Below are 25,096 nucleotides of genomic sequence, written 5' to 3'. Positions count from 1 at the left end.
AACAAAAAGGAGTGTGTGCCTCACAGAAATGCAATGGACAGAGGCTTAATCCCCACAGAAGGTTGGCAGAGGTATGCAGTAACTGATACCAAGCAGTGAACGTACCGCCTTCCCTTTCTGAACCCCGACTTCCCAGTTCAATGGTTTCAAACAATAGATTAAAAGCAGTGGTGTTATCCTAGAGATGACTGGAATGGTTCTGCCTTACAAAGCAATGTTAATTGATTAAAAGTGCTGAGATGTGCAGTTTTTCCTAATTGCCACAGACTAGAACTCTTTGGCCAAATTACTCTCATACAGCAATTAAAAATGAGTTGTTCCACCAGCAGTGGAAATAATGAAGCCTGCCATGTGTGATGTGTGCCCTCGGTCCCCTACTGTATAACCCCTCCCCTCAGATAACCTCAAGCAGCAGTAGTGCAGAGGGTTCTTCTGCTTAGTTCTGCCCTTCTGCTCCCTTGTGGGAATGTTTGTTTTATTCTCCTTTATCCAGCTGCTGATCTCCACCCATCCCTTTGCCCCCTAGACCTACAGAGAATGTAATGATCTCCAAAGATTTTTACTCTTCCTGGCCTGAAAGTAGCTTCAGTTTCAAAAGCTGTGGAAGAGATTGACAGGCCAGGTGGCTGTGACTCTCTTTTTCTCAAGTCCTCATTTTTAATTTGATTTCCTCAAATTTCTGGGATTTTGCATTTTGCTGAACCAAACAGGTAAGTGGTTAGTTCATTAGCCAGCACAGTAATCACTTCTTCATAGCAAAACAGCTGCATTTCATTGCCTTTTGATAGCCGGTGACAGAATTTGGCTGAGCATCCAGCCACTTGTTAGCCTGATGCCGGCTATTTGGGTTCTCATCACCTTGAGTATATTTGTGCCCACAGGGCAGAGATTGCTAAACATTTCTTCCTGGAAGATCACTTGGCGTTGAAGACACGGGGCTGTAGCAAAGTAACAGATTTCCTCTATAGCACATCCATGTTCAGAAACGTGAATCTTGGCAATTCGGTGTCCTTGGAACAAATTGTACAGCGGCTTCTGTGGAATGACAAAAATAGCAGGAATCCAGGATACAGGTGGCGCCTCTCCAATTTTACCAAACCCTTTCAATGTAACTTGAAATTTTCCAGTTTAACATAAACATTCTGGTACCTCTTCCAGACGTACGTGTATTTAAAAAGCACTTTTCCTAAACGTGATGTTCTGTCACCTAGCCCAGCGTTTCCCGAGGGAAAGCCAGTGCAAGAATGCAGGCTGACAGCCAACTTGCAGGTGCTTCCCAAGTCTGGCAATTACAGTTCTTACCAGCCACCACCAGCCTCCTTCCTGCCTGCTACTTGTGTCCTGTCATCTTAGTTCTGCATTTCAGCTTCCTCTGTATTCCTTTACCTGAATCTGGGTTTATAATTTAACTCCCTTGGTCTGCTGTGGCTTTTTTCTTTCTTTGTAATATGCATCCGGGGGGGGGCCAGAGAGAGAAAGAGGGAGGGAATATTACACACCTTTCAGGCAACTTCAGTGCATCAATTTGTTATTCCAACAGACCTATTAGTAAGTTTATGATCTTTGGCAGGATGGTTGGGGAGAGTGGACTCTCTACTATAACCTTAGCTATCTACTCCTAGCAAGTCTCTTCAGAAAGAAAGTAACCCTGTGAAGTCAGATCATACACAGCAAAAGGCCACAAGAAAAACTGAGCAGTTTTTGTGGAAATTCTTCCCTAGTAAAAATTCCCAAGCTCTACTCTGTCTCCCATGCTAACATTCAGCCTCAACTTTGCAAAACAGTTTGTGTCCTACTATCGGCTCCTAGATCTCCTGAGTATTTCTCATGTTCTTCCCCACAAGCAGCTGTTCTGCACCCGGGGCTCTAAAGCGGGGACAGGAGCTATACCACAGTTAATCTGTAACTGTGTGCATCTTGGTTGGCCAGCAGCTCTGCCAAACAACCTGCACAGGGACTGGGTATGAACTCTGTTGCCCATGGTGACAGCACTAATTTGTATCTCCGGCCTGTCTACATACCAGCTTTTACAGAAGCTGCAACTTCATGTTTGTTTATGTCTTACCCTGTTATCTAGTTTGATTGATGTCCGTCAGCAAGTTATTGAGCAGCAAGGCTGATGGCCAGCATGGTTGCACAAGACTTGCTCCATTAGGAAAGCTGGCTAACAAACACCCTGTAGTACTTCTCCTGACAGTGACATGGAAACTGGGGACTGTGCACTCTCTACGCCACTATCAAAGGCTTAGTAAGCTAATGACCCACAGTATGTAAGATCAACATCATTCTCCACTGACAGCCTTATGTTCTTTACTTATGATTTCTTGGCACAATACTGTTGCCCAATGCAACTTATATATTAATTGGTAGTAATCCAAGCACCTGCCATTTTTCAATTCATCAATGCCTACAAGTTTTCCAGTAGAGGGGCAGACAAGTAGAGGCACAGCAAGTTTTAACCTGACGTTGGGCCTCCCTCTCTATAGTTTGTTTTCTGTCAGAATTAAAGTATTCCACAGACCTTCCTCCGCTCCCAGTGCAGGATCCAAAAACAGTGATCAAAACCTGAGAACGACCTATGTCCCACCTCAACTCCTCTGCAGATGACTCATTCAAACGCTTGTCCAGAGCTGTTCCTTCTGTCCCTTTTCAAGCTGACTAACTTCTGCTTTTGGCAATACATGGCAAGACTAAAGACTGCTAGAAGTGCTGTAGGGAAAAGCAAACAAACTAAAATAAAACATTACCATCTCTAAAAAGGCACAGATAAAAATGCGGCATTAAGAAAAGTCTGTTTATAGCAATAGCATTGAAAGGCAGATCTCCAAGCTACCATGAACAGCAAATAAATTCCTCTAGGATGATTTGGGGAAATAGAAAGTGTAAGTGAACTGAGACAAACGTTAGGGAAAGGTCATCTAGTTTATAGTGGCTGGACTTGAATTTAGCAACTGGCAGTACCTAAACTGCATTTCAAATTGATTCTAAGTAAAAAATGTATGAAGGCAGCTTGGGAGCATTAATGATTCTGCCTCAGAGCTGATGAATCTGGAGTACACTGTAATGAGGAGATGGATGACATGGCAGTCATTTTGAGAAAGCAGAAGCACCCTGCTATTGGCACACTTTCCAACAGTACTAGAAATAGGATTTCAGTAGCAAAATAAGTACTTCTGAGGTTTCAGATGAAGCAAGCACACCCTTAACAGTTTAGATAAGAGCATTGAGTTACAAAGTGATCAAATGGCCTGGACACCTCTGTTGCTATGCTAACATCTGAGAATGCTGACAGAACAACTTCACCTCTTGTTTTCTGGTTTTCTCAAAAAAAAGAAAAAAAAAATCTTTCTTATGAAAACATCACACAACATCAGAAACTATGTGAAAGTGCAATTTATTTTACTCATGCAGCCACAAGTTATTGCTGTCCCTGTTTTGGCTCTGAACACATATGTGGCTTATCTGTATACACAGCTGATGCATATATATATATACATGCATCAGTTCAGAGAAAACAGACCATTAACTTCCAGCGCTTTTATGCAGCTGGGACTCGAGTTCTGTGTGAGATGACCGTACTCACCTTAGACTGCCTTTAAACCTAGTGGCACGAAACATATTCCGGAAGCAACACAACACTTACGTGGTTTAATTGCTCACCCAAGCCATTTCTCATTGTCCTCTACCACCTCCCCTTTAATGAGGACACTGCAACATGGCTGTCCATGCTGCATTCCCCACTGGGAAACACATTTAAATGCCTAACGCTGGTAAAGCTGACCTAGGTCCTGATCATAGAATCCTAGAACGGTTTGGATTAGAAAGGACCTTAAAGATCATCTAGTTCCAACCCATGGGCAGCCACACCTCCCATTAGACCATGTTGCTCAAGCCCCGTCCAGCCTGGCTGAGGATCCTGGTGTTCCTCACAGCTCTCATTCAAACCGAGTTACAGAGCTAAGACCTATGGCAGCTCACAAAGACCCCAAACCTCCGAACACCCACTGCCAAACATCCCTGCTGCAGGCGAGGGTAGGGTGCGCAGCCAGTGCCAGCCCTGCAGCGCCCTGGGGCTAAGCCATGGCTGTATTCAGCCCACGGTGGAACAGCGCCCTGGGAAGCCCCAGCCGCACGGCCCGGCGCTGGCCTGCAGCGGCTCGGTGCAGCGCACACGAACCGCCCCGCTTCGGGGCGCGCCCGTCCCTCAGGCCGGCACGCGCACGCACCAGCCTCGCAGAGCGGCCGTTGGAGCACGAGGCAAAACCCCTCCTCTCGCGAGACCACGCCCAGCTCCCCCGCCGGGGCGTCCGGCTCACGTGACGGCGCCCGGGCGGGCCCGGGTGATGTCATCGGTCATATGACTGGCCGGGGCCGTCGCCACTGTCCCCAGCGCGGTGCGCCGCCGCCGCCCCCCGCTGCTCCCGCCGCCGCCGGTGCCGCCTCGCCCTGCCCCGTGCCCCCGACATGGCCCGCGCACAGGGCGCGCGGGGGCTGCTCGCGGCGGCCGCCCTGCTCGGTAAGGACGGGGACGAGGCGGCCGCGGCCTGTGGCGGGCGGGGGGGCGGGAGCGCGGGCGCGGGGGGTGTCGGCGCGGCCTGGGGTGGCTTCGGGGCCGGCGGCACCGGGCGCGGCACCTGCTGTCACTGGAAACCCGCCCGCGGGCTCCCACCTGCCGTTGCCATTCCGAGACGGTAACGCTGGGCGGGGGGTCCCGGGCCTCCCGGGCGCGGCGGCAGCCAGCCGGGCCTCGGCCCAGCGAGAGGAGGGGGGGATGGTCCGTCCGCGGGGGTCGCCGGGCACAGCTCCTGACTGCTTGGAGGTGGCGGGTGCTGTGGGAGGTCATCGCTTCCCTCTACCTGCGCCGGGCCCCTGCGGCGCCCCGGAGCCTCTGACACCTGCGGGGAGGTACATGGGCAAGAATGGAGGGAAGGCGGCAGCGGCTGCGGTTGGCGGGGAGAGCCGCGTGGTGCCCGGGAACACTCGTTGAGCATCTGCACTGGATCTAGGGACAGCGCTCCGGGAAGATCCTGAAATCACGCCTTTACCTCCCACGAGGCATGGAGACGCAGGAACTACTGATGTCATTGCTAGGAAGTAGCCCTTTCCTATAAAGCATGTAATGCTCCCTTACTTAATGTCTTTCATCCTGCCATACCATGAGGGAATTCTGAAATGTCACTGGGATAGAGAGATTTTGGTGCCGTGGTGAGAAGGTTAGTTAGTGCAGCAAGACTGTTTGATGAGGAAGCGTACCTTGCCTGTTTACTGATAACTCTGTTGCTTCAGGTTTCTTGCTTTGAAAGCCACATCACGCGACACTATCAAGTTTCTGAAATGTGGCTCTGGCAGCAAAGGAAACTTCTTCAGCAGCCAGCAAAAATACTGCCCGAGTAAAGCAGTTGAGAACAGTTATCTGCCGTCATTCTGGAGATTGTGACAGTCTTTGAAACTCTTTCAACTGTTCTTTGGTAGTAAATATGTTTATCGTTGTTGATGGTACTTCGGTTTCACTGAGCCCAAAAGGTGTCAGTCACAAGGGGCACTGAGCAGCTCAAATATCCAGCCCTTGTGAGCCAGCCTAGTGAGCACAGTGACTTACAGCACTATTATGCTGGATTTTTAGGGTTGGCAGCTCAAGTGGCATTGAACTGGTGTTGCAGTGAGAATTCTGTGTTTAGCTTTTTTAATATAGTTATGGCTTAAATGAAGAATTGTTTTTGTTTGCCTTCTAATTAGCCTGCATAGATTTTAAGTGGTACCACAGCTAATATGTTTTAGGACTGTGGTAGTTTTTCTCCTGCTTAATTAGTGGTTACAACTGTAACTCGTTGTGTTAGGTTTGTCACTTTCTGGCATGTTAAATATGTTAAGTTTCTGCAGCTGAGGCAGCAGACTAGTTTATTTTACTACAGAGAAACTATTTACTGACAATTGGGACTTTGCCCCAGTGTCTAGTAGCTGGATGTTTCTACATAACTTTACAGTCTCAGGGATAAACTTTGTGTTGCACATAGAGACCCCTTCTTGGAGTATGGATCACCTCTGCCATTGTCTGCCAGAGTGGCAGGGCTTGCGCTGTAGTGAGGGGAGAAGAATTAGGAGATAAGATAGGAGCTGAGTTCGTCAGGAGTTTTTAGCTCATCTGCAGCCTTTTAGTCATCTGAGTGAGGATAAGGTAATGATCACAGGAGGCTGAAGGATTAGCATGGGTGGGTCAGATGTGAAAGCTTGTTTGGCAATGCCGTGACTTTGGGACAATAGGAATTTTTTATTCCTCCAGAATACCTCACCACGCCTCACTTACTGTTTCGGTTTTCCATTCATTCTGAGCAGCAAGCACCAAGCTGGATATTTCATGTGTCAGCATGAAGTGTTTAATGATGAATTTCCTCGCTAATATCAAGTGTGCCTCTGGAATGAAAAAAGATTTAGGTAGTACAGGGATAAATACAGAGAAAGAGGACTACAGGGAATTAAATACCCTCCCTCAAATCTAGTTGCTGCTTTTTGAAATATGGAGGAAGATGGTGCTTGTCTGTTGTTGAGCACAGTGGGTCAGTTGGGTTGTGTGCCAAGCCCAACAGAGCTGCTTGTGTTCTTTGATTCCTAGAGCACCTGCAGGTGTTTTTTCCTTACTGAAACACAAACGCAACAGAGAAAACACTTCTGAAAACCTAAGTTTAGAGTCACACATGGATTTAGTATTAGTGAGTAACTAATGGAAGAGTCTGAGATTTGGGGAAGGAAAAATGAGCTTGACAAGGTAGCGTGATGCCACTTCAGGGTTACTGACGCATAATCCACGTGTTTCTATTGCACAACTCTAGTCCGAAGGGGAATTTCAAACCTTGCTACCAATGTAGGGATAGTTGAGAGAAACTTGGATAATGAATTCCAGCCAGTGAGTAATTTGGTGTTGTATTGTTTTTACTCAATTTTGGCATTGCTAGCTGTATGGACTGGGACAGAGTATAAATTAGTTTTCAGAAAATACAGTGATGGACTTTTATGTGCGAGTTCCAAAACGTGGTTTTACCAAATGCTGCCCTTAACATAATGTTTGCTTGATAACTTCTTTAAGAGTGTTGACACAGTCTCTAAGGATCTGAATTTGTGTGCTAGTCCAAGGCTGTCCTCCGTGACAGGTTACTCAGCTTTAACTTCGGCAGCTTTTCCGACTGAAGAAGTAACTCCTTACTTGCTGAGTAAAAACTCTGCAGGCTCCCTGACATGCTGCTTTTGAGATGTGATCCCTAGGTTCCTGTTCAGGCTGACTGAGAAGTTTCATCTTTTGTGAAACCAGCTTCTAGATTGTTCTCTAGTGAATAGGATATTTTCTAATCAGTGGCAGACGATAAACTGAAGAATCACCTCTAGGTACAGAGGAACCTCACTCAAAGAAAAGAAGGATACTTTATTGAGATGTTAACTGCTGTTATCTCTGTTAAGCTGTCTCAAAGGTAACTTATTTCTAGCCCTAAGAAGGCACACCTTGCCTTTGCTTGTTGCAGCTTACCTGCAACAGTTTGTCTTTCCTGTCAGATGTGATTTTTTTGAAAATTCCTTGAGGAAGCTTGGTGCCCTAATGGATTTCTTGGCATTTATTCTCTTAAGCTTGGCAGGAGACCCTTTTAGGTATGTGAGTGGCAATAGTTACAACAGCTATTTGAAAGCTTCATTGCAATATCTTAATTCTAAATTATATGTTTTAAAATTACCCTATGTTCTGGTAAATCGGGCTTTCATGTTTTTTGTGCATCAGACTATAAGATGGACTGGTGTCCTTCTCAGTCTCAGGGTAACAGTTTCTTAACCTTTGTCACTTGACAGCACCACTGACTCTTGTCAGTATTACTTTTTCTACTGTAATTCAAAGTATGAGTGTGTTAGCAACACCCTGGCAGTAGAGTACAGAGTTCCAAATGTGGTTCAGTTCTGTGCAGTGGGCACTTCTCTAGCTGTTCCCTCTCCAGTGTTCAGGCTTGAGCACAGTAGTCCACACTAAATACATGTAGTTTTCTTGTATTTGGCTTTCTTGTATCTTTAACTTCAGTGGCTTCTGATTTCTTAACAAGGCAGAATTCAGTCTGTGTAATATGGGAATACCAGTATGTCTTTACTTTCCTTGACAGGGGTGAGATCTACTCTCTTCTCAGTGGGACTAGGCGAGTGCTTTTACTCAGGCAATTGGCTTATCTTTTTTCCAATATCCTTTCCTCTGGCGAGGCCTTCTCTTTAAATTAACACAGTGCTCCTTCCTTCAAATGTTGTTTGAGGCTGCCAGCTATCTTGAGGGACGTGTGTTAGTTTTGTGGTGTGATACAGCACTAACCAGAGCAAGTGCAAAATGGACTTGTGTGGATGCTGAAAGGGGTCTAGCCACAGGAGTTCAGACCTTCCAGTGCACTCATGTAATCGGCTGCTGTGGAACCATCCCAAGACTTCCTTCCTCTAGATAGGAAACTGTAAAAAAAGTCTCATGTGACTAAACTTGATGCAATTGTGCAATTCTCTGGCTAAACGGCAAGTGTACAGCTGCTAAATAACCTTTCATTTTTAATGCTTTTGTACTTTTATAAATTTGTTTATAAAGACAGAGGTTATTCAGACTGCAAACTTAAGTTGAGAAACAAAATGTTTGCTGCCTTAATGGAAATCAACAATATCAAAAGCATAATCTGAGACTGCATGAATTTGTCTCTGTTAGTTGGCAAGGGTGTATCTTCCAGGGCTGGGTCAGGAGCTTGATATAATCAGGTGCTGCACGTGCGCACATGCAGCTGATTCTCTGCTTTCCAAATGTACTCTCACCCATCCTTGGATTAAGCTCTGTTCGCCCTTTACACCACTGTGTTTGTGTTCAAGTGTGTCCAACAGCAGTTGAAGTGTGTCCAGCCTTGTGTTTTCCTACTAGGCTTTCCAGATAGCCTGCATTCAGTCTTCAGAGTCTGTTGGTAGCAGGTGAGTGTAACTCAGTTTTAGGAAGATTATCTTGTTGCACCCAGAGTTGTTCATAAATGAAGTCTGTCAAGGGATTTTCCTGCTTTCAGTTGTTCCCCAGAAATGTCAGGGTTAATAAATAGAATGATCTTTCAAAAAATATATTTTTATTAAAGTTCTTTTTCTTTCTGTACTATCCCAAGGTAGTATAGGTCCTGGATTGTAAGCAAGTCATTGTGACTTGGTCTTCTGAGAAAGGACTTGTACTAAGTGTGCCCCTGGGAGTGGTGCTTACATTAGAAGACAAGTTGTCAGAGGAGAGCATAACTCCTCAGGGATTTTTCCATTTTCCTCTCTGGCATAGATTTAGGAGTCTGAAGTGGTAACTAAGGTCACCACTTTGTTCACAAAATGGCACTGAGGTGACAGGATCCTTTCAAACCATCTGAATGAGTAAATTACTGATCACTTCTGTACCAACAGAAAATAAATGGTCTTTTTAGATAAGAACCAGCATTTCTTATCTTCTTGGATTAATGCCCCATAGGTAGCACTGTTCACTGCGTATACCCTAAGAACCTCTGGGCAAAGGTGCCAGGCAACACAGTAGTGACTGTAGCTTAGGTACAGAATGATTGTGTAGTGCTGGCGTCAGTCAGCAAGCATCCCTTACCTGCAGAGTACTGCTGCACAGTAATTACAGGGTAGGCTATAGCTGAGGAGTGTCTTTGATGTGTATGACCAGGCTGTGGGTGTGATGCTCTCAACCACTGTTGCAGCACGTATGAGAGCAATTACGTTAGCTGGGCTGTGCTGCACCCATGATTTTCCTCCCTAATGCCATAGTCACTTGATGTAACTGCAAACAGCCCCATCCACTAGATATCTGTATTCCTCAAACTACTGATGATGTGGAATGCATACCCAGGTGGATTTGGGTGGCTTGCTGTCCTTTCTTCTGAGAGAGGGAATAAAATACTAAAGAGTTTTTTACTTCTGCAGGAAACATAACTATAGTAACAAACCCCAAATTATAAAAAAGTATCTTTTGTGTTTGAGGTCCTTATTGTCAATGTTCTGTGTTTCTAATAAAAAATTGAGACAAAGTAAATCATTAACTATAGTAGCTGAAGTCCTCTTTGCAAGCAGACAGTGCAAACAATTGCCATTGATACATGCTCGGGTATTTTTAGAGCGCACCATCATTCATCTTTCACCCTCAGTAGGTTTCAATTAAATGGGAGAATAACTCAAGAGTAGCTGTGCTTGGCTAACAAGATTTCAGTTATAATAAGGTTGAAGCCCGAAAGCACCTTTGTGTGGTCAAAAGATGGGGAATCCAGCTGTTTTAAGAGTCATATTCAAAAGGCTCTGATTTAGATTGTTCAAAATGTGCTAGATTGTTTTCTTAGCACATTGTAGTTTGTAGTTTAAAACAAACAACTTTTTCTGAGGAGATTTAACATAAACTGTTATATACCAAGGAAGTCTTTATTTTGACTTGTTTACTATATATCAATGTTAATATGCTCTGTTTGGTTTTTTTTTAATGTAGGTATGTTAAATAAGGAAGGATGCTGGATTAAATTCAAGTGACATAACTGGCTGTTGCTTCAACAGTTGTACCTTCCATCTTTTCTTGCATGAGACTCTAACTTTAGAAAGTTATAAAGGTATAAAGGGAGAAATTATCCTATGATTTTCAATTGAAAATATGCAGCTAGAATAAGTATGTAGCAGCCCTTTTCCAGCACCTATTGAAATACAAAGGAAGCATCTGAACTAAGTGAGATTTCTCTGATGCTGGTGCATTTCTGATGGTTAGATATCTAGATATCTACTAGATATCCATAATGTAGTGTTTCCAGCCAAAAGAATGATAAACTTCACAAAACTTATTTTTTGCTATTGAAAAGTCTAGGAGCTCTTCAGCTGTGTGAATCACAGAATGGTTTGGGTTGGAAGGGACCTTAAAGATCATCTAGTTCCAACTCCCCTGCCATGGGCAGGGACACCTTCCACTAGACCAGCTTGATCAAAGCCCTGTCCAACCTGGCCTTGAACACTGCCAGGGATGGAGCATTCACCACTTCCTTGGGCAGCCTGTTCCAGTGCCTCACCATCCTCACGGTAAAGAATTTCTTCCTTATATCTAACCTAAATCTTCCTTGTTTAAGCTTGAATCTATTACTTGTTGTCTTGTCACTCAGTCCCTGATGAAGAGTCTCTCTCTGGCATCCTTGTGGGCCCCCTTCAGATACTGGAAGGCTGCTATGAGGTCTCCACGCAGCCTTCTCTTCTCCAGGCTGAACAGCCCAAATTTTCTCAGCCTGTCTTTGTACAGGAGGTGCTCCAGCCCTCTTATCATCCTTGTGGCCTTCCTCTGGACTTGCTCCAACAGCTTCATGTCCTTATGTTGAGAATGCACAACTGCACACAGTACTCCAAGTGGGGGTCTCATGAGAGCAGAGTAGAGGGGCATAATCAGCTCCTTTAACCTGCTGGTCATGTTCCAAGATATGGTTGGCTTTCTGGACTGTGGGTGCACACTGCCACTGTAGTACTGCCCTTGCTCTAGCACAGATCGTTGTCATATAGGGTGCTGCAGTTTATTAAGAGGAGTGTTTAAAGTCTGAAGTTAAGAAACTGGAGGTTGTACCAGCTTTTTTGTTGAATAGCAAAGAATGATATTGTTATGAGAAGTACAAGCAATATTGTCAAGTTGTAGATATGCAACGATAAAATTGAGCAATAGTTTATGTGACTTAATTAGAAATATTCCCAGGATAGATTGATTCAAGATCAGTTTGCTTTCTGTATTCCTGACATTTTCACTGTAGGCTCTTGCTATTTGTGGGCTGGCGATGATTCATGCATTAATCACTAGTCCACACTTACACTGCCTGCGCAAACTCAACAGCTGCTTTCCTGCAAAGCCCAGTGAGCTGTTCCTCTGCCCTAAACTGACTGGGATGAAGAGTAGGCAGGACCTTCCTTCCTTTGGTGCCTTGATTTGTTGTTTTGTGGTTTTTTGACTTTTTTCTCTGTTCCTACGTCCCTCGTGTTTCATTCTTTCATCTGCATTCCTCCAAGACCACAGGAGCAGATGATGCTGCAGCACAGTTGTCGCTCTGATTGCCATCCCCGTGCATGTCGGCTTGCACACAGTGAAGCAGTCCTCTTGCTGCTTCATCAAGGACAGCTCAGTGTCTCGTGCTGGATGCGTCTGTCTCATCACTGACACTGCAAATCCAGCAGCTGCTGAACACTTCTTAAGGAGAAATGGGGTTTTATAGTGTTCGTTCCACACTAATGAAGTCGGGATTCATAGCATGGTATGAACTTAACATGGTGAAAATTTAGCAGTTATACAGGTCGTATTTCCTACTGTTTGTTCACCCTCCTTATTCTCTCTTACTTAAACTGATTTGTAATCTCTTCATTCCTAGAATCTCTCTTCCATTTAATGCTTTCCGGTGTCTCTGCACTGTCTTCTGTTTTTCTCTGTATCATCTGTAGTGGCCAGGTCTGTCACAGTTTCCTTTAGGTCAACAACATTTTTCTTAAATGTTTTTCAGTCTTTTCTTTCTTCTGTATTTATTTTTAAAACTGGTTTGATGTGGGGTTTGTTTTTTTTTTTTTCCTCTTTTGCTGCCTATTACTTGTTTATTTTTAGCTTTAAAATTGCCAAGACTTTTAATAGCTATCAAACAAGGGAGTCAGCATGCACACTGCATGTTTTCATTCTAGCACAATTTCCATTGGTAGTGTTAGTTCAAGTAGCCGTGGACTTTATTCCCTGCCTCTACCTTGTTTTCTATACTGCACTAGAAATCTTCAAGAAAGTGTAAGCACGTTGCTCTTGGGCAAACAAGTGCTTGGGTAAAATGTAAACAAGTTCCAGATGTAAATTCAAATCGAAGGAAACTTTGCAAATTGAAGCTTCCATGCAGAAGAGGATCAACTGTTTCTAGTACCGCTCTGAACTGCTATAAGTAATATCTTTGTGAATATATGTTTCTTAATGAACATTGAGCTGGACAGAAGGGCAAAGGTAGTACAGTTTTGGTTTGAAACACCAGCTTTCTACACTATCTGTTCTCAAGAGATTTCTCTTTTCTGCCTATCTCTGGTTTCAAGTCTAGACTCTTCAAACAACTGGGTAAAGTGTATGAATTCCTGCTTAAGTTCTGTCTCCCTTTAGTGCTGGGGGAGGATATATTGTTGCTAAGGGGAAAGAAACAAGGGAAAATGCTTGCCGAGTGCCAAAGACATTGTTTCCACTGTGTTCCTACAACTGAAGGTCCTTCTGTCAAAGTCCAGCTGACAAGAGTAAAATTTTTCCTAATAATTGTCTTAATACAATTGTATGCACCATAGTTTTGGAGTGAAAAGTTTTAAAATTGGGATTTGCTTTTTCAGAACTTCTTGGGGAGAGAAGCTGGCTAATGGATAATCCTTTGTCTGGACCTTTTTGCTATATCAGCAGTTGAATGGATTAGCGTGTTTGACTCTAAAGCTTAGTTGCTGGAGATAGAATGCTTTATGTTTTGCAACTGCTTTTGTATTTTATCAGGGTTTCTGCAAGACTGAAGTTGTTGGAAATGCAGGCTGATAAAGTGGTAGCATGAAAATCCTGCAGGCCTTCTGCAGTGAGGTTTGCTTTGGCTGTGTGTGTGGTGACAAGTTGAGAACCAGAAAAAAAGAAAGAACTTGAAAGACCTTGGTATGATTTCAGGTATAGGAGTGCTGTCCAGTTAGCCCTTACTGCAAATGAAGTAAGAGAGAACCTGCTTTTTGGCTGTATCCAGCCTGCTGCAACGCATTCCCTTAGTGAAGCTCCACTGGCAGTGGATGCTGGTCTGCTGTCAGAAAGGATAATCCTGTGCTCTTCTTGCTGTATGTTCTTTCCCTGTTAAGTCACTACTAGTGTAGTCAGTTGTACTGGTAGGCTGGAGGGGAGTTAGTGAGGGAAAAGCTGTGCTTTGGTCAGCAGCTCAGTCTGAGGTCAGCTTAAACCAGTCATGAACACATAACCTCTGCCTGTGTCAAGGTCTTGGCCCCCATCCTCCTCTCAAGTGCAGAGAGCGTGATGACAGTAAAGAGAAGTTCTCCTGGCAGTGGTGGCATGCTCCATCGTGCTATTTTTGGCAGTCCCTCCAAAACATCTGCAGTCAATCCATGCTTTCTTAATGCTGCATTCAGGGCATATACAGATGAGTGTCCTGGTACAGCAGGAATGAAGTCTGCGTGGTGTGTTGTGAGGGGAAGGCTGAGTGCTGTAGGCATGCAAGATCGTACATGCTAAGTCAATTCTGGCTGAAGCTTGCAAAATAGTTGCTGTGTAGGGTGAACACTTTGACTGTTTTTTGTTGTAAGTTTTTCTTGCCCTCTGAGGACCCAGCATGTCAACAGTTTTGGTTTGGGTAGCTTTGTCTTTTTATACATGGTGTTTTAAATTTGCCCTCTGTGCATTAGTGATGTTGAAGGTAGTATAGAGACCATTAATACCCAAATTTCCAAACACAACTGCTGTTTAGGGTGTACTCCCAAATGTAGAGTTGTACATATTTCTCTTTGGGATAAAAAAAAAGATAAAATTATATGACATAAAACTAACCACTTGTCATTCTTAACAGGCTTTTTACAGGCTTCCTCTTCATTTGAGGTGAAAGATCCAAGTGGTAAGGTCTGCATCATTGCTGATATGACAGTAGCTTTCTCAGTGGAGTACAAAAGCAATGGGCAAAAAGAGGTAAGGGTAGTATTTCACCGTTTGTCTCTAATTTGTGTTTATAAAATGCATGGTATGTCTGCAAGTGCACAATACTTAAACTTTGATAAACTCTGAACAAATATCTAAGCATAAAAAACACTTCAGCAAAGATTGGATCCCTTCCAGTCATGCTGCAACAACTTATTATTCATGCTTCTTCTAATTAAACAGGGTTAAGGCTGCCTGAAACCACCACAAAAAATACATGTGTGAAATTAATTTTGTGACTGAAATACCATTAAATGGTAGCTAAAATGGCTTTCACTGGAACTGTAAAGATCAGTTGACTTCTGTGAACTTGGCCATACTTATATGGACTAGACCTGAACTGAAATGGCTGTTGGCATGTAACTTTTAAACTTGCCTGAAATCTCTGATTGTCTTGCTTAGCAGATCTCTAGATTGCAGTGTATGTGCAGACCAGTGCAGTGCTTACAAGTTGTTCCATATTAACAGCAAAAGCCTGTCATTGGAAAGTTAAGAATTCTTATTTACAAGTACTCTGCTTTTCAGTTTACTTTCTTGGTATCTTCATTACTGAACAGGAATTGTCGATTATTTATAATCTCATTGCAACTGCATGTTTTGAGGCACTCTTGTTGAAATTATTTTTTTTTTTTCCCTCTAGCAATCAGTATGATGTGAAATTAAGAAAAAAAAAATCCTATTACTTTGCCAGTGGTGCACTTGCTATGTGTGTTTTGAGCTGAGGGTTATATTGCATAGTCCACTTTTCAGTGGTGCAGATGGTCTGCAATCATCCTGACACTAGTATACAAGTTTGCATTCAGAGGTGACTGCTTTCATAACATGCTTTTGGCTGTTTCTTCTTGTAAGCAATAAGCTCAAAACTTTCCAGCAAACACTGTATTGATCTTCAGGTACCATGTTACTTCTCAATATGTAATAAACTCAAAGTATTATAGCCAAACTATGTAGGCTGTACCACTTGCTTTTGTTCTTACTCAATTGTACTACAAGAAGCAAAGCTTAAATTCTCTTCCTGTTTTTCATGCATCCAGAGTTTGCCAGATTTGGTTCACCTTGTACAGAAGTACATGCAAATTTATAGTGCTAGTTTAGTGGGGGTTGGGGGGGGAAGTCTAAAAAGTGCTGTATGTACTGTTTTGTCCTCAAATTTCAGAGAGCAATATTCTTGGAAATCTGAGTGCCAGTAACACGCTATTTGCTATATACTGGTATATAAGTAGACATCTTATAGCACATATGAATGTCAGCTGTATGTTTTGTAACAGTTTCATGGGATATTTAAAAAGCAGTAAGGAAAAGCTCATTTACATGTGTTTTGTTTTCTACCCCACAGTTTGCACACTTTTTTCTTCCACAAAATGCTACAGTAGGCCCACAGAGCTCATGTGGTAAAGATAACACATCTCATCCACTACTGGCATTGGATTTTGGAGCAGGACATTCATTAAGCCTGAACTTCTCAGAACATGGAGACAAGTACCAAGTTGAAGAGCTAGTTTTCCACTACAATCTGTCAGATGCAACTTTATTCCATAACTCAACTGCAGGTGAAATGAGAACTTCCTGTTCTCATTGCGTAACCCTTCCAGATGTAATACTGATTTGTTTCTGTAAATACTGTTACATACTAATGCAATGTAATCTTTTTACAGGAGTGAAGAAAGTATCACATACAGCTGCTATTCAGGCATATATGGGCACAAAATACAGATGCATCAGCTCCAAGCAAGTCAATATGAAGAATGTGAACGTTACTTTTAGCAATGTTACTTTGGAAGCCTATCTCACAAATGGCACTTTTAGTATGAACAGTAGGTATCTTGTAGCAGAAAATGTACTTCATGAGCTAATATTTCCAGTGATAGATTATTTCTTTTTAAGTCCTTACTCGTCATATTTAGGCAGGTACAAACTGGATCTGAAGCTGTGATAGCAGCATCTTTTGAAATGAGTGGACTTGCTTCAGGTTTTATCTGTAGGGTTGTCAGCATCCATGACTGGAAGATAGTGCACTGTGTTCCCATGGGGTTCATACAGGTATCATGGAACATTCCTTCTGTTCATGAGTATTTATGGGTGTAAACACGTGCTGCAGTAGGTCAGCTGGGCATATGGCCAAAATCCTTGTTTAAGAAGTATCTGGTAACTTCCAAGTATTATGCCTCTTCCAAAGTAATTTGAACTACTTACTGTGTGCTCTGGGGAAAATGAATGGTATAATGGCAGACAATAGAGAACTGGTTTATAGGGAACAGATCTGTATGCCTTCCTTCAGGAGGGTTTATGTAAGCTGCAACAGTGATGTTCTTTCTCTGACTTGATCACAAAGCGACTTTTTGTCCTGATTGCTTGTATTGAAAAGCATTTTGGGATTTCACTGCTATAATGATTAGAAGACAAGCTACTTCATGGAATGTTCATGTCGTTTGTTTTTGTGGCAACAGTCTTCAAATGTGAGGAGCCATGTAAACTGATCACCCATGCTGTCTTAAGGGGTGATAAGTCTTTGCCTTACTTTTGGGGCAAGTAGAAAGCCTGTATCTTGTGCGGGAAATGTAGAACTTTTCTTGTGCTGTTAATCCCACTTATGCACCTGTTAAATTGAAATGAATCTTAAAAACTAGGGTAGTCAGTGCTTGCTTGGGATGGATGCGTTGAAGAGGTGCTTTGTACGGGAGTATATCCCATATCTCTGAAAAATACCTTGCCTGATGCATGATAATTGTGGCATTGACTTCTTTCATGGCTGCCTCACATGACTGGCTCAGATTTCAGAGTGTATCATTCTCTTGATCAGTCTTTTCCATTCAGTGAGCTAGTTTGCAGCAAAGATGTGGACCTACATTTTTCATTAAAATAATAATAATATCTGATTTCTATTATTCCAGTCTTCAGAACTAGCTCATTTTTTAATTGATATCTTGATCCAGTTATCACACCAGATATATAGAAGTAATCAGTCATCTGGCTTGAACATAAGCCATGATACTGGGAAAAGCTGCTTTTAATGTCTACAAAACTTCAGTAAAATCTCCCTACTGTGTAATATTTTTTTTCCTTTCAAGATCGCCTGTTACCTGTTCTTACAGAGTCCTTTGGTCAAAAAAAAAAAAATATTGTGTTATTTCTGGAGGGTGCTTTTTATGCAACACAAGTTTGTCAGCATTTTGCTTTATTTTCTATTCCTATACTTCTGGTTTAGATTAATATAAATGCTTTAATTTGCCATGATCACTTCTCCAAATTTGGTTTTCTCCATCCTGAGGTATCACTGTCTTGATGAAGCTATTGAGCCTCAGAAAAAACATTTTCTATGATTCCAGAGTAGACAATTGTCTGAGTTCAAGCTATTTGCTTTGGGTTTGTTTGTTTGTTTCCACATTCCTGTTATCCATAGTGCCATGCAGTTTTTTCTTTAAATTATCATTCCTAAGTTTTTATTACTGTCTTGGGTCTGCACCCAGGTATTTTTTTTCATTCCTACTGCACAATGAGCTTATTCTTGTGGGTGGTTGTGGTTTTTTATTGTTTTTATTATTATTATTATTATTTATTCAGATAGTTGAAGAATTCTCACTTTATCCTTTTTTAATTTTTTTGAATTTTTAAATCTTTTTGACCCTGAAATCCCATTGTTCTTTCCAAATCAGTTCATTCTTTCCGTTCTTGTGGGCTTGAGGCTTCATCTGTCCTTTTGGTAGCTGGTTATTGATAAACTTTAGATCTGTAATTCTCCCTCAACTCCCCCTCCCCAACCCCAGCAACCCTTTCATTATAGGATATTTCTGCTGGTGATTTGGGCAGAAAGGAAGTGAAGGGATAACGAATCAATATTTGGTGTATCTGCATCACTAAAAGTGGTAACTTCTGTCAGTGTATCTAGAAGTTAGTGGCTGAGGTTATGGTAATGATTAGCTGCAGCTCTGAAAAAAAGGAGAATTTGTCTCTTCACATTTGTCTTGCAGAGTTACTATGAGCTATGCTGTAAATCAGTTCAGTAAAAATACTGTGTCAAGACTCCACGTAGGACAAACCAAACCAAACTCGAATTGGTTTGGTTGCTTCCATCTCTGCCAGCTTGAGTAAGAGGCTGTACATGTTGAGATCTTGCATATGGAGGGAAATTCTCCATTGAGATACAAAGTAATGCTGCTGTTGGGTTTATTTGTTAAGAAATGATCCCATTTTTGGACCTGACCAGTATCAGTGTACAGAAGATAGGGTCACTCATCCATTCATCCACCTTCCCTCTGCTCTGACTTTCCATAAGTGGAGTAGAAATAGGAAAGCGTGCTGTGTTGGAATCTGTGTGACTTTAGAAGGTGTGATTAGAGTCCCTTGTTCTGAGCCGTAATTTAAAGTTCAGTTGATGTTTCAGTGTAGAGGTTGTTTCTTAGACATCTGGTATCTGCAAGGATTAAATTTTAGAAGTAGGCCTTTTGAGTCAGAATTGACTGCTGCTGCAGTTTGTTGTCCTTACAAAGTTGCAGGCTGTTACCCCTGACATGTGGAGATGACCTTCACTTAGAACATGGAAGCCTCTACTATGGTAACGTCTTTGCTCTGACCTTTGGTTTTGGCTTAGATGTTCAATGCAGGAACCTTCTTGGCTCCCAGATCAAGTTAAGATCTTGCTGCCAGGTGTTTCTGAGTACCCTGGCAAATAAATCTGAGTCACTGTTCCTTCTTTCCTCTTTTGCCTTGGAAGTTGCTGCTGAACTGGATGAAAAGAGAAAGCTGTCTTGCACATCTTCACTCAGCCTTGTTACCCCCTAGCTGCTAAGTCAGGACAAAAGGGGGGATTGACTTGAAAGGATATAGCAGAACATCTGAAGCAGTCTCTTGGAATCCCTCTGTTAGGGATAGAAGAGCTGCAGCACTGCTATAAGGTCTTGAGACATCCAATAGCATTTTAATGTTACAGTGGATGTTGCCAAAATAATGATGTAGGGTCCTCACAACCTGGTAATGTAACTGAGGGACGGAAGAGAAGGAGAACAACGTATATCCTGGGAGACCACTCTGAACAGTGAGCAGGAGAACTTTTCTTCTGCTTCTAGCATGCAAGTGCCTGGAGTGTCAGAGGGGTAGTCATCCTAGCCTTGCTGTGAACATACAGCAGGAACGCTGGCTCTGTCAGCATAGCAGCATCTTACTTATCCTGACTTAATGGCAAAGTGAAATGACAGGCATGAAGGAAAGCAGATGCAATCACTGTGAACTTCTGTAAATAACAGCAGAGGTGTCATTTTCACATGCCAGGCTTTAAGAGTGTCTCAAACTTTGTAAAGAGAGTTCAAATAATGCTTTACCATCGTGTTTTTCAGCTTTTATTATCTTCTATTAGAATAAGCTACTTGAAACTGTGTCTTCGTTTCCCTTGAGGATTAAAAAGGTAGAGCATCCCACAGCTTCGGGTTTTTTTGGTAATACTGTTTTCCTTTCTCTCCAGAGACAGAATGTGCTGAAGATATGGTCTCTACTACTGCTGTAGTGCCTACAACTCCTAAACAGACTACTAGCCAGGTTCCAACAACAACTAGCCCAGTGCCAACTGTATCGCCCTCAAATCCTGCAGTTGGTAAATACAATGTGACTGGTCCAAATGGAACCTGTGTACTTGCCTACATGGGGTTACAGCTTAATATCACCTATCTAAAAAAAGATGAAAAGGTATGTATATATATTTTTCTTTCTTCAAAGCCTTCAGATTCAGAGACTTGGTAAATTGTTTTTTCCTTTTAAAATCTTCCTTTTAAAATCAACTTCCAAGCTTTTTCGTTTTAAAATCACAGTTCTTTGTGGTGTTCATCCATGATAGTACTCCATTTGCATTGCTTAACTTTGACTAGACTAGTGACAATTCAAAAGGTTCTCTCCTACTGAAAGTGGTAATTTTTCTCTCCAGTGAGAGTGTTAGACTTGTCTGTCAAATCCGGTACATGTACATGGCTGTTCCACAGAAGCAGTCAAAAATTATCAAGGTATGAGTAGGGGGAATCCTGTTGTCACAGATGCCATGTAAACGAGGTTTTTTTAAACTGTTAAAAAAAATCCAGGAATTTGACCTGAGGCATCTGAATGAAAGCAGTGAGTGACTATTAGAAAGGAAGGTTATTACTACTATAAAACTGGACAGGTTTGTGACTCGGTTAACTTCCAGCCAGCACCAACATAAGGTGATGTGTTAGTCTCTTCGAATGTCATAACTGATCCTCTTCTCTCATAGATGGGTTTGGATGTGCTGAATTTTATACCACATAATACAACCTCTTCTGGGAGATGCGACAACACGTCTGCCTTCTTGAATCTGACTTTTGAGAAAACAAGGGTTATCTTCCGCTTTGCATTGGTAAGGGTCTCAAAACAAGCTGTAGAGTCTGCAGGACTCTTCATGTGGGCAAACTAACGGGGGCAAGTAGGAGAGAAAAAAGATGCAACTAAAGGAAGGGAAGTAAATAATTCCTTTGCTTTTAATACTAGGATTTAGAGGGTTTCATACCTGGTCACTGTTGTGAGGAAAGAATATGTATATGTATGTATGCACGCATGTATACACATATATATTTTGCTTGGAATGGGAATTTAAGATTGTATTGCGTACTGTAAAGCTTCTTGCCCGATCTGGGAACAGCCCGCATCAAGTAGGCATCTCACTTAATCGTACAAGCCTGGAGCTGGATTTAAGTCCACATTATTATTCTGTGGACAGCCCAAGGGCCATGTGTGCCTGTCTCATGGTCTCCTATGGTGGTTGGGAATCCAGTTTCCCACAGCCCTGCCCCACGGCTATATTAGTGCTGCGTACCCTTGAGGATTGAATGCACCATGTTTGTCAGAGCTTCACGCTCCTTTTAATACTTGTGGGATTGATCAATTTGCGATCACCTTGACCTGTTACTATTAAATGAGTCTTCACATCTTTGTGGTGTACTGACCTGCTTCAGAGCCGCATCTGTAGCGCAGGTGAGATCACTGCACTAGCTTGGTTAAGGCATGGGCAGGACTATGCCAGTGGTGTGGGAGTCAAGTCAGCAGTCTGAGGGGTGACCGTCCCACTTGCTCTGCCTCCCTTCCTCCCCCAAGGAATAGTTCCTCAAGTGCAATTAAGCTCTTCTGGATGCTAATCCAAACTGTGGACTATCTTTTGAAAACCCTTCTCAAAATGCATGCAGAATTGAACCTGAATGTTAACAGCTTATGTTGTACATCATTAGCTTAAATGACAACTACTGGTTTGTTTTGGTTTTTCTTAAAGAATGCAAGTACTGAAAAATTCTTCCTGCAAGGTGTGAATGTGAGCACAACTCTGCCTTCTGAAGCAAAAGGTAGGGACTTTTAAGAAGTCTACTTTCAGTGACTAATTTTATAAATATTAAGGGTTGCCTGCATTAAAGAACATGTTAGAAATGTTGGGGATGAATGTATCAAATTTAAACTCTATGAGCCTTACAGCTCCTGCTCTTCAGATTTCTGTAACAAGACTTTCTCTTATACAGTTCCAAGGTTCGAAGCATCAAACAACAGCATGAGTGAGCTGAGAGCTACAGTAGGGAACTCCTACAAGTGCAGTGCAGAGGAGAATCTCCAGGTCACGGACAAAGCCCTGGTCAATGTATTTAATGTTCAGATCCAGGTGTTCAAGATTGATGGAGACAAATTTGGGGCAGGTAAGTGGTTTACATTTTGGGGCAGGGAACCCAAGATTTGTGGAGTACGCTTTTATATAAACATAATGTTCTGTAGTCATGTCAGCTTGTGGGTGTTACGCTTAGTCTGCGTGCCCTAGTACGGATTTTGGGGTGGTGGGATGGTAAGATGTCTGAGTTGTGGCTAGCATGAGAAGTATGTAATAAAAAGCTTTGAAATAACTAGGACTTCTTCCTTGTGGTCCAGAGAAGAGCTAAGGAAGAGCCTTAGCTTTCTCTTGTAATTGTGTACAGAAAGTCATATGAAAGGGGCAAGTTCTGGGAAGTTTCTAACTCTTTTAGTTAACACTGTCCTTTGTGACTGTGGTTAAAGCAAAATGGCTGTGGGAAGAGTCACATGAATATATTTGTGACAGCTATGCTTGTGCATAACTTAGAGTGACAGCTCTTGAGAATGAAAGAATTACTCTAGATCTCTGTATTGTGCATACAACTAGTACGAGGGAGACTTCATCCCAAATGATCATAGTGAACTTGGCTTCCTTTTGGTTGTTTGCAAGCTAAGCTAGAAGTGAACTTGAGCCAGTTGCAGCTATGTGCTGAGAGCAGAGGCCTCAAGTTCTGGATGTAGCCATCTGTTGGTGCACTAGTGCCTAACATGGATCTTTTTCTCTCTCTTCAGTGGAAGAATGTCAACTGGATGAAAATAACATGCTGATCCCTATAATAGTCGGTGCAGCCCTTGCTGGTCTTGTTCTCATTGTCTTGATTGCTTACTTGATTGGCAGAAAGAGGAGCCATGCTGGATATCAAACAATTTAATGACTTGCACTAAAATCCAGTGTAGATGAAAAGCAATTGCAAGAGGCTGGGAAAACTCCCCCACACATTTCCCCTGAGCTAAGATTGATATTGTAAGGGAACACTTTTTCTTGCAAATTGCTTCTTCTTTAAAAGTCTGCTTTATTAAATGTGAAATCATCTTGCAGCATTTAACTATGCACAAAGAAAATAACTTCTGAAGATTCTGGTGTTTAATTTTGCTAACTAGTTGAAATATTTACCCACTTAGAAACAAGCTGAAAGTTTTTAAGGGTGCTTTTTTGCAGAATTGGCATAAGGTCACATCAGCTAAAGATTCCAGAGAGGGATGTTGCTAATTCACACTGACTCACTTTCAGAACTCTTAACAAAGGGAAAAGGTTCGTTCTTCGTACTGCTGCCATACAGTGATGATGTTAATTATACTGATGATGCATTAAAAAACGATTTAGTAACAACTGACAAAATTGAAATTTAAGATCTAAACTCCACCTTGTCTCTTAGGTGTGTATTTTTTACTAAGCTTTAAACTCAATGCCTGGCATATGCAGGGTGTGAACGACGCAATACTCAAACCTTACAGGAACTCTTTATGATTGGACAACTCCCCTGTTTGGTATTTTTGATGCTATGCCAGCTCATTAGGAGCTGGCACTTTTTTAAAATGGGTGTTATTTTTATTTACTTTTTTTTTTTTTTTTTTTTTTTTTAAAGTGATTTCAGTCTATTTTGTTGGAAGGTCCAGAGAGATCCTGTTACTGCACATGTGTACAATATAGATCTCAATCTGCTGATTCTCTTGCTTTAACCTTGGCTGGGGGGTTGTACACTTTAAGGATCAGTTCTTATGTATGCATTGCCTGTAACAATGCTAATAAAGACACTTTTTTTCTGTATATCTTAGTATTGCTGGTCACTCTTAAACAAACACACTTGACCATTGGGTAAATGCTGAATTTTGGTTTGGCTCTACTTGGGAAGCTTTAAACTAATCCTTAGTATGGAGTTATGTTAAACAAGTGTTTAAGTTGTTTCTCTGTGGCACAAAAGAGTGAGGCTTAACTATGTATGCATCTTTGGAACAGTCCCTTGGTTTGGACTTCATGCTTGGAAACAGGTGAAGCTTCTGCATATCAGTAACCCGAGACCGGGAGAATTTAACTCATCCATTAAATTGCTGCTTGCTGAGAAATGTCACAGCTTTCTCAAAGTGCTGCTAAGGTACTCAGTATAAGGACTGTGTAAGTGCCAGTTTATGTTTTATTTTGAAGTTGGATTCTCACCACAGAGTAGGAAATGCATGTCTGCTGAGGTATGTGTGCTGGAAATGAACCTTTGCATTTAAGCTTCCCTGATGCCCTCCTGCAGTATTGTTTTGGTGTTAACAGAACCACCTATGCAGGGCAGGAACCGAGGCGCAGAACACTGCTCTTCTGACAGGGAGAACTGAATGCAGGGCCATAAGGCTGGTATGCTTTGGACCTGCCCTGCTACCTTGAAGGTACCTGGAAGGTGTGGATTTTGCCAGTGGTGAATAAACTAATATTTCCAAATACCTGCTGACAAACTGTAAGTACGGTGCTGCATATGTCCTTATAATTCAGTACCCAAGCAAAAAGCTGTCTGTCTGGTACCATAAAGCATAGGATAGCTTGGAATCATATTGTTAGAAGCCGCCTTTACTTGTCCAGAAAAGCATTCATCTACTTCCTCTGAAAAGTTGGGTGTTTTTTCCCTGCTGAGAAATGAAAGAAATTCAATCTGCAGGGAGGGGAAAAAAAAAAGCCTTCACTGACAAAGCATGAAGATAGCTCGGTGCGGAGTCTGAAAAGGAGGGTGGTGTCAAAAGGTGAGACTTTCCACAGTATATGTTCAACAGGGAGAATAAAAACCATGAACTGCTGGTCTCGTTTCAGGT

The 25,096-nt window shown here is 42.3% G+C and overlaps 1 protein-coding gene and 2 long non-coding RNA genes across 6 annotated transcripts; 2 read left to right on the top strand and 1 right to left on the bottom strand.

Annotated features, from left to right (window-relative positions):
- Nucleotides 1–378: 378 nt before the first annotated feature.
- LOC115604559 lies at nt 379–3,816 on the bottom strand. Its single transcript, XR_003990319.1, has 2 exons — nt 3,782–3,816; nt 379–2,709 (listed from the first exon to the last, which is right to left on the bottom strand). It is a non-coding gene; the product is annotated as an uncharacterized LOC115604559 (long non-coding RNA).
- Nucleotides 3,817–4,305: 489 nt separating this feature from the next.
- Nucleotides 4,306–24,074, top strand: LAMP1 (lysosomal associated membrane protein 1). 4 transcript variants are annotated; one of them, XM_030477797.1, is made up of 9 exons: nt 4,306–4,516; nt 14,580–14,695; nt 16,041–16,254; nt 16,360–16,518; nt 20,160–20,380; nt 20,937–21,059; nt 21,966–22,035; nt 22,207–22,377; nt 23,039–24,061. In XM_030477797.1, exons 1-9 carry the CDS (start codon nt 4,465–4,467, stop codon nt 23,176–23,178), a joined length of 1,266 nt encoding a protein of 421 aa, XP_030333657.1. In that variant the 5' UTR covers nt 4,306–4,464; the 3' UTR covers nt 23,179–24,061. The 4 variants fall into 4 exon arrangements, with proteins under 4 accessions (XP_030333657.1, XP_030333655.1, XP_030333656.1 ...); XM_030477795.1 differs by lacking the exon at nt 4,306–4,516 and adding an exon at nt 4,620–4,949 and having other exon boundaries at nt 23,039–24,074; XM_030477796.1 differs by lacking the exon at nt 4,306–4,516 and adding an exon at nt 4,620–4,902 and having other exon boundaries at nt 14,578–14,695; nt 23,039–24,023.
- LOC116915263 lies at nt 8,968–13,970 on the top strand. Its single transcript, XR_004389885.1, has 2 exons — nt 8,968–9,152; nt 9,199–13,970. It is a non-coding gene; the product is annotated as an uncharacterized LOC116915263 (long non-coding RNA).
- Nucleotides 24,075–25,096: the final 1,022 nt, after the last annotated feature.

The sequence above is a fragment of the Strigops habroptila genome, chromosome 2, assembly GCF_004027225.2.
Source record: "Strigops habroptila isolate Jane chromosome 2, bStrHab1.2.pri, whole genome shotgun sequence".
Lineage (NCBI taxonomy): Eukaryota > Metazoa > Chordata > Aves > Psittaciformes > Psittacidae > Strigops > Strigops habroptila.
The sequence above is the reverse complement of the archived record's forward strand: the minus strand, read 5'-3'. Positions and strand labels throughout refer to the sequence as shown.